The 17296-nt window shown below is 37.5% G+C and overlaps 1 protein-coding gene across 2 annotated transcripts in view; it reads left to right on the top strand.

The window, feature by feature from the left end:
- Positions 1-11460, top strand: part of DAAM2 (dishevelled associated activator of morphogenesis 2) — a 161430-nt gene extending 149970 nt beyond the window's left edge. For both annotated transcript variants that reach the window (XM_070932454.1, XM_070932453.1), the window contains 2 exons: positions 7279-7449; positions 9532-11460. In XM_070932454.1, the coding sequence (XP_070788555.1) occupies positions 7279-7449; positions 9532-9750 (390 nt within the window). In that variant the 3' untranslated portion in view covers positions 9751-11460. The remainder of the gene's footprint in view (positions 1-7278; positions 7450-9531) is intronic.
- The last annotated feature ends 5836 nt before the right edge of the window (positions 11461-17296 follow it).

The raw sequence follows: 17296 nt of genomic DNA, 5'->3' as shown, positions 1-17296 counted from the left end.
AATGTAACCTAGAGAATAGAGTATTATTTGCTCCTGACTAGAAGTTGGCATTATGCCCATAAGTCCCGAGGGTGAGGAAGAAACCGATAAAGAGAAGTTACAACAGCATGAAATTGTTTGAAGAATATGTCATAATGTAAATAAGGTGTGACAATGTCAAATCTTTCCTTCTTTGCTAGTGCAATAAACATTACATTAAACAAAGTAAGTATCCCATTCCTTTTTTCTCCTTTATGTTAGCAGCTTGTCAAAAAAAGACAGAAATCCTATTACTATTATTTGGTTATTAGATTTTTCTGTTGGCCAGTTATGATTTTAATTGCTTATTAAATTGCTTATTGTTTATAACCTGTGAATTTCTTGGCAAGTGATATAGGAAACTTAATTTCAGTCCCATTTTGAAGACCCCCTAATTGTCTCTGTCAGTGTAGCATGATTCCTTTGAACTGCACCATCACATATCATAATTAGATACATATAAGCAGAATTAGCTACCTGTTCTCTGTCCTGCTGTTTTTGCTATGTATCATTTGATGTATGGCTCTTATCCAGATTTGACTTATTCCAGATTGATTTAATCAGCAGAACTATCTTTTACATTCTTTTTTTAGTCTGAGAAGTATCCACTAAAGTACCCAGAAAAGTAAAAACAAGATAATTTTTACCTTCAGGCTTACAGTTCAGAGGTCTTTCTTCATAGATGGCAGTATTAATATGACAGCCTGGCAACCCTAATTGGGCTCAGTTTCTATGGGTCTGGCCTTTGATCACTTTAGGTCACCTCATCCTTTCTCTCTTCCTGAAAGTTCTTCCCGAGCCATTGTAATCCCACCACAGTTCAGTGGTGATTTAAATTGTTAGCATTTTCCTCTCTTTTAAGGGAAGTATTATGTGATAGTATGACCAGTTCACTTTAATGGTTCATACATTCCTGTACCTACATGCAGTTCTTGGTAGGAATATTTTTTTTATCTTGGAAGGAAAAAAGAGATGGGAGCTAGTCTGGGCCATCCATCAAACAAACATTCCCCTAAAAAGACCTACCCACCAGTGGGATTCAAAAAAAATTACTACAGGTTCTGTGGGCATGGCTTGGTGGGCGTGGCATGGCATGGCTTGGTGGGCATGGCAGGGAAGGATACTGTAAAATCTCTATTCCCACCCACTCCAGGAGAAGGTTACTGCAAAATCCCCATTTCCTCCCGATCAGCTGGGACTCAGGAGGCAGAAAATTGATGGGGGCGGGGCCAGTCAGAGATGGTATTTACTGGTTCTCTGAACTACTCAAAATTTCTGCTACCGGTTCTCCAGAACTGGTCAGAACCTGCTGAATACCACCTCTGCTACCCACTCACATGAGCAAAATATTTTGTCAGCCACAAAATACATAAGAGAAGAATTAAAGACGATACAGGATATTATTATGCAGACTGAATTCTTGTCTATGTAGCAAAGATTGGGTTATGATATGTCTAAGAAGACATATCTCAGGTGGAAAAGAGAACAAAGAAGAAATAGACAAATTAAGACAAACAATTTCTGAAAATAAAATGAAGAAGGAGGGCAAGAAATCTGTGAATGGCAGCAGCATGCACACTTGTCATTTCTTCACCAGCTACTGTTTCTTTGCTTCTGTTCTCACAAGGTGGGTGGTTCAGTTAAGTGATAGGTTTCTAGCTTGGTTTATATCCACTGAAACATGACTACATCCTTCCACCATGAGATGAAGTCTTCAGACTCTGAGTAATTTCAGGAAATCTAGTGGTCCACCCAATTGTGGTCTCAGTTAATGATGCCACTACACGGGTCCCCATTTGAACCTACCCAATGCAGCAGAATTAGCCAGTTGCTAAACCCAGTCCTGTTATATTGTATCCTGAGACAGGACAGAATCTTTTGCTCTCCCTGTTGTTTTAGAAAATTTTGCCTCTTCTGTGTTTTTGACACAGTTTGTCTTGTAGCGTAGCCATCACAAGGTCAGTGCAAATGTGAAAGAGGTTCTTCATTTGAAAATGAGGAAATAGAAATGTTATAAAAATAAAATAACCATTGTATTATATCTGGTTTTAGTCAGAATTAAATGTTTTTTTTTATCTTAAAGAAACAAGTATGCTATTTCAAGCTGTCAAACATCTGTCTTTTAGCTTTGGGCTAATATAGTATTAACTTGAACCCTAGTGTACGTAGGGCTTTGCTTCCCAGATCCTTCACTTTTTGTTTGGTTTTTCTTCATTAAAAGAACCTTTCTTCTTGATTTTTTTTTTTTAAATTATATTTATTTCTGGACCGCTTAGCCGGTAGGACTAAAATATATAAGTGGCAAGCCAAAAGGAACAGGGAAGGACAGGAGGCAAAGTGTACAGACTCTCAAAAAGGCCTGGCTTTAGTGGGAATGTTACCTGTTGACTGAATTGAGTTTCCAAAGTAACCGGGAAGAAGGAGATCATTGTTAAGCTAGAAATCTTCCTCGCCAGATTTCATATGCCTTGGGATCCACTTTTGAGCCATAATCTGTATATGTTTCTTTTTAGTACATTACAGATGGATGTACAGTCTTTTTTTTTTTTTTACTTCTAACTACAACCTGAAATCTACATCTGAATGGACAGTGTGGACTTTCAGCTTTCCATGCTCCACAGAGTCCTTTTAATGAACATTGTTTTAACCTACCTGATAATGTGGTCATTTCTGCTGCTTTTTCCTATAAAACAGGAACCTTTTGTGTTGAACTATAGTGAACTTTAATAATACCCATAGAAGAAGGGGGAAATACATTTATTTGACACTCGAAGGACTGTCCCATGTAGTGCAGTAGCTTTATGGATGTCAAGACCCATTTCTTATAACAAACATATAACATAAAATAGTTATATAATATAAAAGTTTTCTATTTATCTGTGCCGACTCAGCTTAAGAACAGTCTTTCCTATTGCTAATGTCTTTCCAACATATTGTGCAATTTGTTTTCTGGAATTGTATGGATTAAGATAGTAGTGAGTTATTTTAATCCAAAACAGGATTTAATCATACTGGGGAAGGAAAATCGAGTTCCTGTTTCTGCTAAATTAATTAAAAAGTATTTGCACAGCAAAGCCAATCTTTTCTGGAAGTGGCTGAGTATAGATTTGCCAACATAATACTCTCAATAAGAGAAGTTTAATACTAATTACTATAACATGTCCAATCATTTATCACTCCCTAATGTCTTTTCATAGCATGCACACATCTATTGTGCTTGAAGGAGCTTATTTTGAGTTTTGGAAGAGTGCATAGCTTTTACTCCTCCTCAAATACTGAGCTGCATGTGGACCTAGGATCTGAAATCTTCTATCTCCAAGAGAATCTAAGCTTTTTCTTAGAATTATTTTTTTTATATTTTTCTTTTCCCTCCCTATTTTCAATATATCACATGCATTTCTATGTGTTCAAACTTCTCCAAACTCTGTGGAATCTCAGTTGGTGAAGTTGTATTATCTACGCCAGAGAAACATTTGCAACCAGCAAGTAAAGATGGAGGCAAGACTATACACTGTAGAACCCACAATATTGTTCCATTTGAGTTTTGCAACAGAACATGAAGTATGATTTTTATGAATGGAAATAGTACTTAACACAAAGATTGGTTAGTAGGCTAATAAAGAAGTGTTACAGTGGAAGCACAACTCTTTCTGTATGCGAATCTGGCAATATAAATGCCAAGGCCTAAATGGTAGGGTAGTATACTTTTAAAAATGCATTGTTTAAAACAGGGATGGAAAAATGTCTTGCTCCTAGGGCACACTGAAAGCTTTCAATCATCAGTAGATGAAAGACGGATTAGTTCCCCTATGAATTTTGAAAACTGGACGAGCCAAACATTATTTGCACATAAAACCCAGACCATCATATTCTCTTACATATTGGCTCCTCTCCCCACAATATCTTCTCTTGGCTGAGTATGAAGATCTGAGAAGGCATTGGTTGAGTATGAAGGTCTGAGAAGGCATTCTGAGCATGTTCAGCTAGATACATTTGGAAATTGTGCAGCTATTAATCCTGCTTGTGCATGTGCTCCCTTTAAGAGTGCCAATGTGATAAATCGCTTCACTTTTTTTCAATTGAAAGCTAAGGTACATGGCCAAAGCAGCGTGATTACAACATGGGTTAGATCCATAAGATTGCAGATCATTGGACAGCTTTGGTGTGATTGATTGACAAATCCAATCAGTGCAATCCATTTTCATTTATTTAATGCACAAATTTCAGCCCATCTATGGTATGAAACATTTTTATTGTGATATTGTCAATGAGCACTGACTACTCATCTGTGCATGTGTCAAAATAGCTTTGACACAAGAACCCAATCAGTGCACAACTGCTACATGAAACTATTGTCTTCCTTTTGGATTTTCCAATGCATGATCCAAGACAGCTGAATTCAAACATTCTGGGAAGTATTGTGCTTGCAATAACCATTTAACTGTGAGAACCGTTAATCAGAGAATCCTCTGCAACACATATACACACACACAATACTTAAGAAGAAAGATGGGAATGCATGAACTTAAAAAAAAACAAATTATTGCAAATAATGCATTTTTCGACTGAAAGGTTTTTAAAATTTTGTCATTCTTTTTCTTTACCACCTCAAATAACAGTTCTGCCATCTGGCACATTTTCCATAATTGTGTTTTCCTTCTGGTCTGAGAAGACCTCTTCCCCCATTTTTTCCCCCCTAAACTTCCTTTTGCAATGGCATTTCTGCAGCTGCTTAATTTCATTGGCAGGGGTAGCAGTGATTGAGTGCTGCTGTTCCTCTTTCTACCTCTGTTGAAACAACTTTACAAAATGAACAACTGCCTAAATTATTTGCTTTGGCTAAAAGACAAATTGACTGGAAAGTTTGGTGGTAGGAGGACTGCTGGCACTGAAATCTGCAGGCCTATTATGTCATAAGATGAAGGAGAAAAAATTATTTATTTTAACAAAAATACATTTGTCTCTTTTAGGTTACAGAGAGTAAAGGGGTATGTCATTCACATTACCAGGCTATACAGTTGTGGGTCAGGGCTTGATGCCATTCCTAAAGGGTTTTTATTGGGTACTGGGGAAATGAAATCATTGTAGTGAAAAATCAGGCAAAGATATAGAGAACAGTATGGAGATCAACCAAGAACCACGGATGCAGAAAGACTGTATTATTGTATCCAGAGGTGAACAACTGGGAAATTATTTTGGGATTGGTAGGGTTAACAGAAATGAATTAACAAAAAAAGAATGTAATAGGCCCTTCAAACTACAGAACTGAATTGTAGTAGAAAGAAAAAGTATTCCTAACCCCAGTGTTGATAGAACCTGCCAGTGAGTGATTTCATCATAAAAGCCATTGAAGATCTAATAGAATTTGTAAGATAGGCTTTCTTTCTTAGCTTACATTGGAAGATCACTAAACACATCATTTATGTAGACTCGGTGCCAGGCAGAGGTCAACATTCAAACTGTTAAAGATTTAAAGGTATATATTATCCATGAGTAATCACCCATTTAATAGCATTTCTTCAAAAAAAACAGTGCTGCTAAATTACTCACTTGGTAAGTAGTCATGTAAACTGCCTTAATCGAGGTTTCATTTTTAAGTTTTCTTTGAATAACCATTGATTTATAATAACAAGAGTCCTATTTAATATTATAAATTCTGAAAACTGAAGCCTGTTATTCCCTATCCAGACTCTGATAGCCTTCATTCTGTCATAGGTTTGCTCTTCCTCTCAAAGAGACAAAACAGCATGGCTGTTGATGATTGTTGGTGTGAGGCATGGAGGTTAGATTTTGGATTTGAGATTTAGGTATGAGCTATGGTTGAATTCTAAAGATCCTATAATGGCTTTGAAAGTTTGTATCTGTATCTGTAACCATGCTTCTTCATTGGGATTTAAAAGCAGTTCCAGAGTGGGGTGCTATCCAAGCTGCTAAATTCCTCATTAATTCCACTGATGTTGTTGATGTAGTTGTATTTTTGTAGATTCTATCCATGCCAGAAAGAAGAAAGAGTTACGTTCACCAGTCTGCATTATTGTTCGCCAGTATTCCCTGTCATTCCTTCCCAGTAAGATTATATATATATATATATATATATATATGCATATTCTTTCTAGCCAGGTTTTACCTATGTAAACTTAGTTGTTCTTCAGCCTAGAACAACTAAGTTTACATAGGTAAAACCTGGCTAGAAAGAATATGCACATAAAAGCCTATGAAAAAAGAAAAAAGATATATATATATATATATATATATATATATATATATATATATATATATATATATATATATATATATATATATATATATATATATATATATATATATATATATATATATATATATCTTAGCATTACGTCAGAAATGACAGTTGTCAGTTTTCTATCAAGCCACTATGATCTCTTGTTTATATGGAACAATGAAGTAGGAATTAGTTTTGAGGCTTTCCTTGCCAGAGAGTTCCTGGTTTGTCCAGCTGCTCACCCACTAGAAGAACAAACAGGAATCATTGGAAAGTATGTGTGATAAGTGATTGTTTCTTGCATTGTTTCATCATTTTGTGTGATTTTGGCAGAAATTAACAAAACTACTAAATCCTCATGATTTTCAATATTTCTTCCAGTCAAATAGAAGCCCATTCTTCATGGTCTCTCCACTTTTTGCCTAGTGCATAAAATATGTTCTGGATTATTTATGCATTCTGCTAAGTCCCGGAGCTGCTCCAAAGCAGTCTAGAGGAATGCAAATTTGTCCATTTGTTTATGCTTAGCATTCAACTTTGTGAAGTATAATTTTTTTTCTGGAAACTTTTCTTAATATTTGTATTTTCCTATGCAGTTTTTTTCTGCATAGGGGAAATGCAGATTATAAATTCAGGCTTTTGTATAGGGTTTTACCCAATGTGTAGACACTTAGGGATTAGGGTATATGTTTAAGTTGCTAGTAGATCATAAAATTTAGCAGAGTTTGCTGAAAAGGTTCATTCCAGGTTTTGGTCAGTTCCAAGACTGAAGATATAATAAATTAACATACCTGTAACAATTTGGATGGAACAAATTTCTCATTTATCCTTGTTGATACGAAACATTTCTGGTATTTAAATTTTGAATGTGTCTCTGAGATTGAAACAAAATACAAAATATATATTCTCCATGAAATTGAACACTTCCGTTAAGAGATCATAGTATTTTTTTTTCAATAAATATTTGCTGTATTCTTTTCCTTCTAAATGCCAGGCGTTTTTCTTCCTTCCTTTAACAGTATGCCAAAGCACTGAAGCATTTTGGAGAGAGTGAGGGAAGGATGCAGCCAGATGAATTTTTTGGCATCTTTGACACCTTCCTACAATCCTTTACAGAAGCTAAGCAAGATCTGGAGAATATGAGGAAGAAGAAAGAAGAAGAGGAGCGCAGGGCACGCATGGAAATCATGGTGAGGACTCAAAATTTAGAATTTTTTAAAAGTTCTCTTTTTTTTCCCAGAAAAAAACGATTTCCTGAATGTCTTGGGAAGTTAAAGGCAGTGTGAATAAAGGATGTATTTTTTTAACAGTGTAATTTTATACATGCCAGTTCACAAGACAGCTTGCGTCATTGTTTCTCTTGGGTTCTTTGTAAACGGAGAATAACCTAATAGTTTTGCAAGGCTGAAGGAGCTAAAGAATTCCTTGCCAGTCAACATGGGAACAGATAGCAAAGCCTTCTACTCAGAAAGGAGAGGAGTTTGTTCCCAGTTCTGTGCTAGAATAAGTGATGGGGATGCAGTGGTAGGTTGCTCCTGGTTCAGTCCGGTTGTATAGAATCGGCAGTAAAACCGGCGGGAGGCTCCGCCATCCACCACAACGTCATCATGGGTGATCTCCGTATGCGTTCCCACTGCAAACCAGTAGTAAAGGTAAGTGGAACCCACCCCTGTGTGGATGTTTTAGGTGAGGGGCAGAGGAGAAATTATAGATGGCCAGGATGTGATGATTGTGATCTGCCATAGTATTATTGATGACACTTGAATCAGTTGGGATCTTACAGCTGCTGAAATCAGTGTAGTCAAAATAACACTCTTATACCCATATTAGTAGGAGGAACAATTCTCTCTCTCATTCCTCCTAAATGTTGAATCCCCTGGAGAATAGCCAAGAATGGAGGCATCTTTTTCCTTCACTGAAAGCCATCCTTATGACTTTATCCTAATTAGATTTTTACCTTAGTCTTTCTTCAAGGAGACACTAATTTCTCTCTCTCTCTTTTTTATCTCATCCATTCCTTTGTCTCCCCAGCATCTTACCCATGAGGCAAGTTAGAAAAAAAATGGTCCAGTTCAGTATGAAAGGGGCTCAGTTTGGCAGCCTAATCACTTCACCTCACAGGATCTTAGAAGTAGTTTCCAGAATATTTCACAAATTGTTTTATGTTCAATCTAGAGTTGTCTTGCTGGCTTTAATGAAGCAATTGTTGATACAGATGTGGTTTGCAAGCTAAGTCACTTTTATCCAAGGTCTTTTTTCAGTACCCCCCCCCTTTTTTTTTTGCATATTTTCATTCCAGGCCCATCATTTACAGATGCCCCATGTTCTAATGTAATGTTAAGAATCTGATGTTATTTACGCTTATTTGCAAAACCCACAGGGTGGCTAACAAACAGAGAAAAAGCAGTTAAAAGTTCAGTTTAGGACTATAAACCCCAGGGAGCCAGTCTGTCTTATTCCTGACCTTTGTAAGTCACTCTGGGAGTTTTTTCAGTGGAAGAACAGGTTAAAAATGCTTTACATAAATAAATAGCAGAATGTTAAAAACAGCAAAGGAAAGGAAAAAAAGGCAAACTCCATAAAATACAAATCAAGGAAACAAATAACATAAGATAGCTATCATTTTTAGATGTATTTGGCTAGCTACTGTTACAAACAGGATGCTGGACTAGGTAATTTTTGAGACTGATCCCAAAAAATTATATTTAGCTTCTTCTACAGATAGTCCTTGATTTACAACCATTCATTTAGTGATTGTTCAAAATTATAACAGCAGTGAAAATAGTGATTTATGACCATTTCCCCCCACTCATTACTGTTGTAGCATCCGTATGGTCACATGATTAAAATTTGGATGCTTGGCAAATGGTTCATATTTATGACTGTTGCAGTGTCCTGGGGTCATGTGATCACCTTTTGCGACCTTCTGAGAAGCAAACACTATGGGGAAACCAGATTCACTTAACAACCATGTCACTAACTTAACAACTGCAGTGATTCATTTAACAACTGTGGCAAGAAAGGTCATGAAATGCAGCAAAACTCACTTAACAATAGAAATTTGGGGCTCAGTTGTGGTTGTAAGTCAAAGACTCCCAGTATTGTTGAAGTTTGGAATTATCCCAATGAATAGCCGAATCTGGGATGAGGTTGCAGCAAACAACTACTTATGAATGCCTTTCTAAATTATTTCTGATTAGTTTTGTTCATGGTCTTTATTAGCGCATTTTACAGCCAGCCACAATATTAAATCTGTGTGTGTGTCTTAACAGCTTAAAGAACAGAGAGAGAAAGAGCGGCGTCAGAAGAAAGCAAAGGCTGGTAGTATCTCAGAGGAAGGAGGAGGAGAGTTTGATGATCTTGTGTCAGCACTGAGATCAGGTGAAGTTTTTGACAAAGACTTATCCAAGCTCAAGCGCAACCGTAAGCGTTCAGGGAACCCAAATCTGGAGACAAGTCGGGAACGAGCAATAACAAAGCTCAATTATTAAATATGGATGATGTGCAGATTACACAAAGTGCAAAACCGTAATGAACAACTGCTGCAACCAAGATGTCTAAAACCTTTCTGCAGGAAGCGCATCTAGTGCCAATGGCTTTTTCCCCCCCCCAGGATGAACTTATTCTCCTGTCTTGCTCTCTTCCATATTTACATAATCTGGAATGATGGAAAAAGTGCCTCTCTAGTGCCCAAAGGATTTGTCATCAAACCTTCCTTCTGGTTGATCAAATGGCTTCTCGATTCCACTACAACTTCACTTGGACTCTTTTTGATGAAACAGGAAGCTCGGGGGCTTTTTGCACCAGTCACTTGGGGTGGTGGGTAGGGGAGGATCATGTGCCAAAGTTTACACTTTTTTTTTTTTTAATCTCCAATGCTGAGAAAATGCAAGACAGTCTCAGGATGGTTCTGAATTTTCCTGCCATTCATGGTTTGGCCTGCCTTCAAGAGTGAATTAGTGGTATTATAGTATTGTGGTTCTCTTCCTCCACTGGATTTCCAAAAGGCCATTGACTTTGAGAAACATGACAATGGTCCCAAGGACTGGCATTTACTGGTGCATGACAAGCAAGTGATGTTGCGTCAGAGGAAGTAGCTAGAGATGTTCTGTTTCTGAGATGCATAAAATGTTTGGGAAACTCACTTTTTCCTCCCACTAATCACTTGAGTATTTGGAAGTAATTATTTGGAAGTCTTTATACCAAGTTGTGAGAAAATAGGAGGAACCATACTCTAAGAGTGATCATCATTAACCTGAACCTGATCAGTTATCATTGCTAAGCAATGTGGTAGGAAATGGTTTGGGGCATAGCAGTATTTCCATTTGTAAAACTGCATTATTTTGATAGCACAGTAACACAAATTATTTGAACTAATAAGATGTAGAAACTAGAAAAAAGAAATACACAAATGGTTTGCCTAATAGTTGAAAAAGAGAATCCAGTCGTTTATTGGAAGCCGTGACTCAACTGGGATGGACATTTTTTTCATTCTAACAGACTGGCCTTTTCAGCAAATGCAACCCTTCCAACATTTTCACAGTATTATGTAATTGTAAGGTGACTGGAATATTCAAGGATTTTTTCCCATCATAATGGAAGTGACAAAGGAAGAATTAAGATATATGGCGGACCCAGAAGGGATTATAAACAACTCTTGCAGTGACAATAAACAAGCAGTTTATCATGTAATCAGAAATTGTCTGCAGAACAGCCAAAACAGAGACATGCATATGTAGGGAGAGCCAAATAATACTTCCCTGTTTCATTGTTCTTACATGGTTGTACATTAATAGAACTATGCAGTATAGAGTGTTTTTTTTTAATCTTATGAATTGAGCAGTTATTCATCAATTCTCAACTGGATCTCAGGAAAAAAAAAAGATGGTGCAACATGGAGGCAAAGTTTAAGATGATGTTTGAAGAAGTTTTTCTGCAAGGCCAAAATCCATAGGATTCCAGGGATGATAAAAGACACTCCAATTGTCATGTTGATTACTTGCTTTTGTTGGTATGAAAAAATTGTGTAGATTTAAGTTTATTTCTGTAAAGTGGAAAATTCTCTCTCCCTCAAGCACAGATTAATAAGCCATATTGCAAGATTCCTCTACCAACGTTGAGTTGAATGTTGGGAACCCTAAATAGAATTGCTCAAACCTTCAAAAATAATTGTCTTATTTTTGTATGGCCTCGTTTTCAGTACTCTGGTTCCAAATTTTCCTGTTCATAGCATTCCAGAATACAGGATGTTTTCATTACATAAATGGGAAGATAATTTGCCTTTATATAAAAAAAACAAATCTGTCATAGGGCTGCCTCTTTTATAAAATATTATTTAGAGCAGTATTTCTTAAAAGTGTGGTTGTGGCCATCCTCTCAGAAGTCCACAAAATCAAAATTCTTAATATTAAAATCCCATCAAATTGTGAGAAGTGGCAATGAATGCAAATTTTTAGTATAGTAAATGTTGATGAATATAATCCATACAAAGGAAAGTTCATTTGGAGTCCTCTGTAATTTTAAAAAGTGGGAAGGGGTCCTTACAGAAAAAAAGTTTAAGAAACACTGAGTTATAAGATGATCCTTCATCACATGAAAACTGACCTCTCTGTCTATGAAGATTTTCAGTCATCCAGGTCATGGTTGTCCCAAAGGTGCTTTTTCAAAAGGCATCTGGACATTCTGGTTTTTCTTTGAAGATGTTTCACTTCTCATTCTCATCCAAGAAACTGAAGAAGTTTCTTGGATGTGAAGCAAAACGTCTTCAAAGAAAAACCAGAAAGTCCAGTTGCCTCTTGAAAAAGGACCTTTGGGATGACCTCTCTCTTCCTCTTTCGGAACTGAATGATTCCACCCTAAATATTCTTGAAGATTAGCAGGGTTGTACTTTTGGGATTCTTCAGGATGAACAATAAGATATTTTAAAGAAAAATGTGAACACTATATTGAGCTTATGGCTGTACCCTTTAGTAGAAATGTAGTATTACACTATGTCTCTTGTCTTGTCTCGTCCAAGAAAGACTAAAATGGCATAGTGCAAGACAAGCCCATTTTCCTTGCACCAAATCTCAAGATTACACCTTACTCAAAATAATCAACTTTGAGTTACATCGCTCAGTATTCCCAAATTCCTTACAGAGATTATATACCACAAATAAGATGCAGTTCTTCATCTGTGAGTATACTCCTTTCCTTCCCCATAAAATATAATCTGAGCCATCTAATTGTTACTGCAGTAAGGTAAGTAAATAACATTGTTACTGTAGTAAGGAACCAGGATAAAAGAGAAGGTAGGTCTAACTATAGGTTTCAATGAGCATGATGTTCTCAAGTGACCATTCCTGATACAGACATCTCTTAATTTAGATGATCGGCAGGTAACCCTGATGTCTGAAAGATACTTAAGAATATTGCATCAGAATAACATTAGAAATCTCCTTCCTTTCAGCTAGAGTGACCATCAACATCAGTGGCCCCTGCAAAAACCTGAAGAGGTTGCCAATTATCAATGAGGTACTTAGAGCAGGAAGAGGGAGATTCCGTGTTCAAATAAACAATGTGTTTTCCCCCCTAGGAATAGGGCAGTCAAGGAAGTTCATATGATAGTTGGAGAAAATCAGACATTTTATTTTTGCTCCTAGCTTTGCTATATAATGCCTCGTTTTTTTTAAATATTATTATTGCCAGTATTTCTGACTTGGTTCCACAAGAGGAAGTACTGGAGTATCTCTTCACCTATTCCTGTAAAATCTACAGCAACCTGGATCAGAGATTTGTAGGTCTCAGTGGTTTCAATTCTGTTCCTTGTAGTAAGTTTTTTTTTTTCCAGAGCAATACCTAGCAGTCTGGTTTAGCAATTGGTTTTGTGGGGAATATCTAAAAATAATGTTAAATATAATTACACATACAATAAGATTCATTTTGTTTGTAATCAGGGCTCGCTGTATTTTGAGTCATTCCTTCACTTGGGAAATGTCAACTCCCATGAACAGTTGATGGAATTTAGTAGCAACTTCCCATGACCTCTATTTCAGATTGTCATAGATTTAAAAAAAAAAAAAAAGTTGGAGCTGAATTCTATGATCCAAAATAGAAGTTTTCAAAAAATCCCAGTTCAAACCAGGTTTTCTCAGAGGTGACATCAGAATTTATTTACCACCCTCACCCCTGGCCAAAAGCGCAGCATCTCTCTGTTGTGAAGATTATTGGCTCGACTGTTGGCCAAATGCCCATAGATTTTCTTTGGCCAAATGAAGCTATTGCTGACATTTGCAAATCACATAAAGCAGTATTGGGTTTCAATTTAGTTTGCTACCGGTTTGCTCGTGTGTGCTCGCGCATGCAACACTTCTGCACGCATGCAACACTTTTGCACATGTACAGAAGCTTCTGCACATGTGCAGAAGCAGGCGGGTGGGCGGAGCCTCCTACCGCTGCTTCCGGTTCTCCCGAACCGGTAGCAACCCACCACTGACATAAAGGTGTTGTTTCGAAGGTGCTTAAGGCTTAGAACCAGCATGGATTATTGAAATTAAATAAATAAAATCAAAATAGCAACAAAAGAACAGAATCCAGTTAAATCCCCCCACCTTTTTTTAACCATAGGTGGTTGGACGTTCTTCAGCCACACTCTCTGCTTTTCTTTATTTCTTGATATTCGGTAATTCATTAAAAAAAAAAAAAACATCCCCAGAAGTGCTACATTATTTGTGTTGCAAAGTTTGCAAGTGGGGTCTATAGCAGTCCACTCGAAATGCACTGATGCATGCATGCCTTGAAATTTGTGCATGCAACTTGAAGCAGAGAAATCCATTTCTCCATCCAGTTTTCTGTCCCCCCCCAGAAATCAGAGAGGACTGAACTTTGGCTCCTGTATTGATGTAGATAACAGCTGTAACATGTTATGTTCAGTTTATTCTCTCTCAAGAAGGGAACCTGAGAATGTTCAGGCTGGAAAAAAAAATATTCACATAGGGCTGAGAGGGAACAACTCTTACATCAAAACATCCAGAACAAATGAGATAACTCTCGTGGTATCCTCAATAAAAGTGGGTTTTGGGGGGTTTTTTTTGCTTTTCCACATCTTGCGAAGTTCTCAAGCAATAGTATCTCGTAGCAGTTTATCTGACCATAAGATATGACAGCAATAACTTTGTGGTTAAGAGGCCAAGCTGTGGGTTGCCACAGACCAGGGGAAAGAAACAAAGAGTAACTTTTTAACCATTATGTTGCCTGACTTAATTGGGGCAGCCCAAAAATAAGATTAAGCCTTTTGGGGAGATCCTGTTTCATGTAAATGTCTATGGAGATTCTCAGTTATCCAGTTAATGGTTATCCCAAAGGTGCTTTTCAAAAGGCAGCTAGACTTCCTTTGTTCTTTCCTTGAAGATGTTTTGCTTCTCATCTAAGAAGCTTCCTCAGTTCTGATTGAAGGGCGGGGAATGGAAGGGTTTGTATTCCTAGCAATTCCTTTGGAAAAGCACCTTTGGGACTGTGTCATATAAATTAGACAATTTTCACACAGTGATGCATTTATAGACTCAAAGCCTAATTTTCTTTCTGAGGTTTTGTGATAGGTTGGTCCTTTTTCTTCCACAGTCTCTTGACTATTTGTGTCATCCAGGTGTATCTATAGGTAGTCCTTGACTTCCAACAGTTTGTTTAGTGACCGTTCAAAGTTGCAACGGCACTGAAAAATGTGAGTTGTGACCATTTTCACAGTTACGACCTTTGCAGCATCCCCACCGTCATGTGATCAAAATTCAGAAGCTTGGCAACGGGTTCATATTTATGACCGTTGCTGTGTCTTAAGACTATGTGATGCCCTTTTGCAACCTTCGGACAAGCAAAGTCAATAGAGAAGCCAGATTCCTTTAATAACTGGGTTATTAACTTACCAACTGCCGTGATTCACTTTAACGATTGTGGCAAGAAGGGTCATAAAATAGGGCAAAACTCACTTAACAACAGAAATTTGGGGCTCAATTGTCGTAAATCAAGGACTACCTGTACTGCAGTCAAAAGAGTTAAATGTTTAACACATAAGAAAGGGAGTTAGAGTTTGTCAAAATACAAACCATGTAAAATACCTGCAATATAGGGAAATAATTACTGGAAATGCACTTCTAACAGAAGCGGCTCTTTTGGATCCATTGCTGAAGAGCAGTGATTAAAAGTAATTTACCAGTTCTGGCTAGTAAACCTACTGTTTGTTAGATCCAACCCTGTTCGTCTATTTCAATCCAATGCAGCATTTTCTTTATGTGCAACATACCAGTTCATGCAAAGCATTCCAAGTTCTTTAAGGAATAATAAAGCAGTTTAAGTCGCCCTCACCCCAAAATGCTGTAGCAAATGTGACTTAAAGAGGTACTTCTCATTTGTAAGAAATTTCCATGTTCTTTGGAAATACGGTCACTAGTGTTGTGTTCGCAGTAGAGAGAGAAAAGGGTGGAAGGATTTCATCATGGGGGATGCTAGACTACTGCTCTATTTGGTAGCTTTGCTTTTGCTTTCCAGGTTGAAACTCAGAGGAGAGCATTTGTACAGTTCTGTTATGTACATGATGTATGCAGTCTTGTTTAATATTTTTTAAAGTTTTAATTAAAAATATTAGGAATATTTTTAAGGGAAACCTGTAAATGCTACATTTCTATTTATTTGGCCATGTTTTAATTTGCTTGTGTGTGTGTGTGTGTGTATGTATGTGTGTGTGTGTGTTTGTGTGTCTGTACACCATGTTGCAGCCATGACTATTGAGACTGCACCAGGGCATTATGAGCAAACTGAGTGATGTCTTGGTACTCCGTGGACAGAGCAGACAAGGGCTGGGCGTGTTCACTTTTATTCTAATACCACAAATGGGCTCTGCATCTTCAGAAAGGAAAAGCTCTTTGCTCAGAATGGCTTATCTTCCATACTATATGACAAGAGTTGTCCTCCTTTCTGATGTTGCGGACCGGAGTGGGGGGGGGGAAGGGGAGATTCCGCATGAGTAGTGAGTGTGCATGCATGCACATGCAGCTCCATTTGCATAAGCGGCGGACACTACTGCTTGCCCCCCACTTCCACAGCTCAATTCCTAATGGCTCAAGGCCCGATAATGGGTTGCGGGCCTGGGGGTCGGGGACCCCTGGTGTATGAGACCCAAAGCGATCAAATGGATTTGCCAATCAAATCCAAAGTGTGAGGTAATGTCAGTCGCACATAAATGACACATGCAACTGGCCAGAGCCTGAGTGATGTTTAACCTCAGAGCCAAATTGGGGAGGAATGAGCAAGACAGCAACCCCCTTCCCCTATCATTTTCCTACCTTTTCTAGAAACATCTTCAAAATATGCAATTTTTGTCTCCGTCCTCTCAGCCACGTTCTAGGCAAGAAGGTAAGACGAGATCAAAGCCTTGAGATGGATTCTTCTCCCTAGTGAGTGATTTTGGCTTACCTGATAGTTCATATTCCAAAGTGGTTAGAAGGTACCATTCTCCTCTCCTCTATGAGCACAGAAATAAGTGGAAGAATCCCAGCCTTTTATATGTTAACTAAATCTGCCTTAAGCAATCTTAAACATCTGTCTCTGGAGTGTCCCCATCCACAACCAGTAAAGGGCTTCTTATTCTTTGTGTGGATATCAAGTCACACTCTTCTAATGCTGTGGTGTCTCCTCATTTGCTGGTCAACTTAATTCTGTACCTGAATTAAATGTACAAACCTTGTAGCATCCTTTTTATCTGCACCTTTTATAAGAATATAATGTAACACTAAAAAGAAAAAAAAAAGATGTCGCCCCTGTTTATTTCAATGAGTTATTTCGTTAGTGGAGCCAAATATATTTAAGCAATAAACTCTAATAATATTCACTAAACTTGTTTACTCTTTGGTTTTTCATTTCACAGCAGTATCATTCCATCCATGATGGATTGACACTTTCTGTTAACGCAGTACTCTCCAAAATGTATTGGGAGGATGGGGATGAGAAAAGTTTAAGGAATAAGTATGTCCAATCAGGATTGTGGTTTGAAAGAGGAACTGTCAGAAA

This window comes from Pituophis catenifer, unplaced genomic scaffold, assembly GCF_029215685.1.
Source record: "Pituophis catenifer annectens isolate HBS135680 unplaced genomic scaffold, rPitCat1.0.hap2 SCAF_1, whole genome shotgun sequence".
Classification (NCBI taxonomy): Eukaryota; Metazoa; Chordata; class Lepidosauria; order Squamata; family Colubridae; genus Pituophis; species Pituophis catenifer.
The sequence above is the reverse complement of the archived record's forward strand: the minus strand, read 5'-3'. Positions and strand labels throughout refer to the sequence as shown.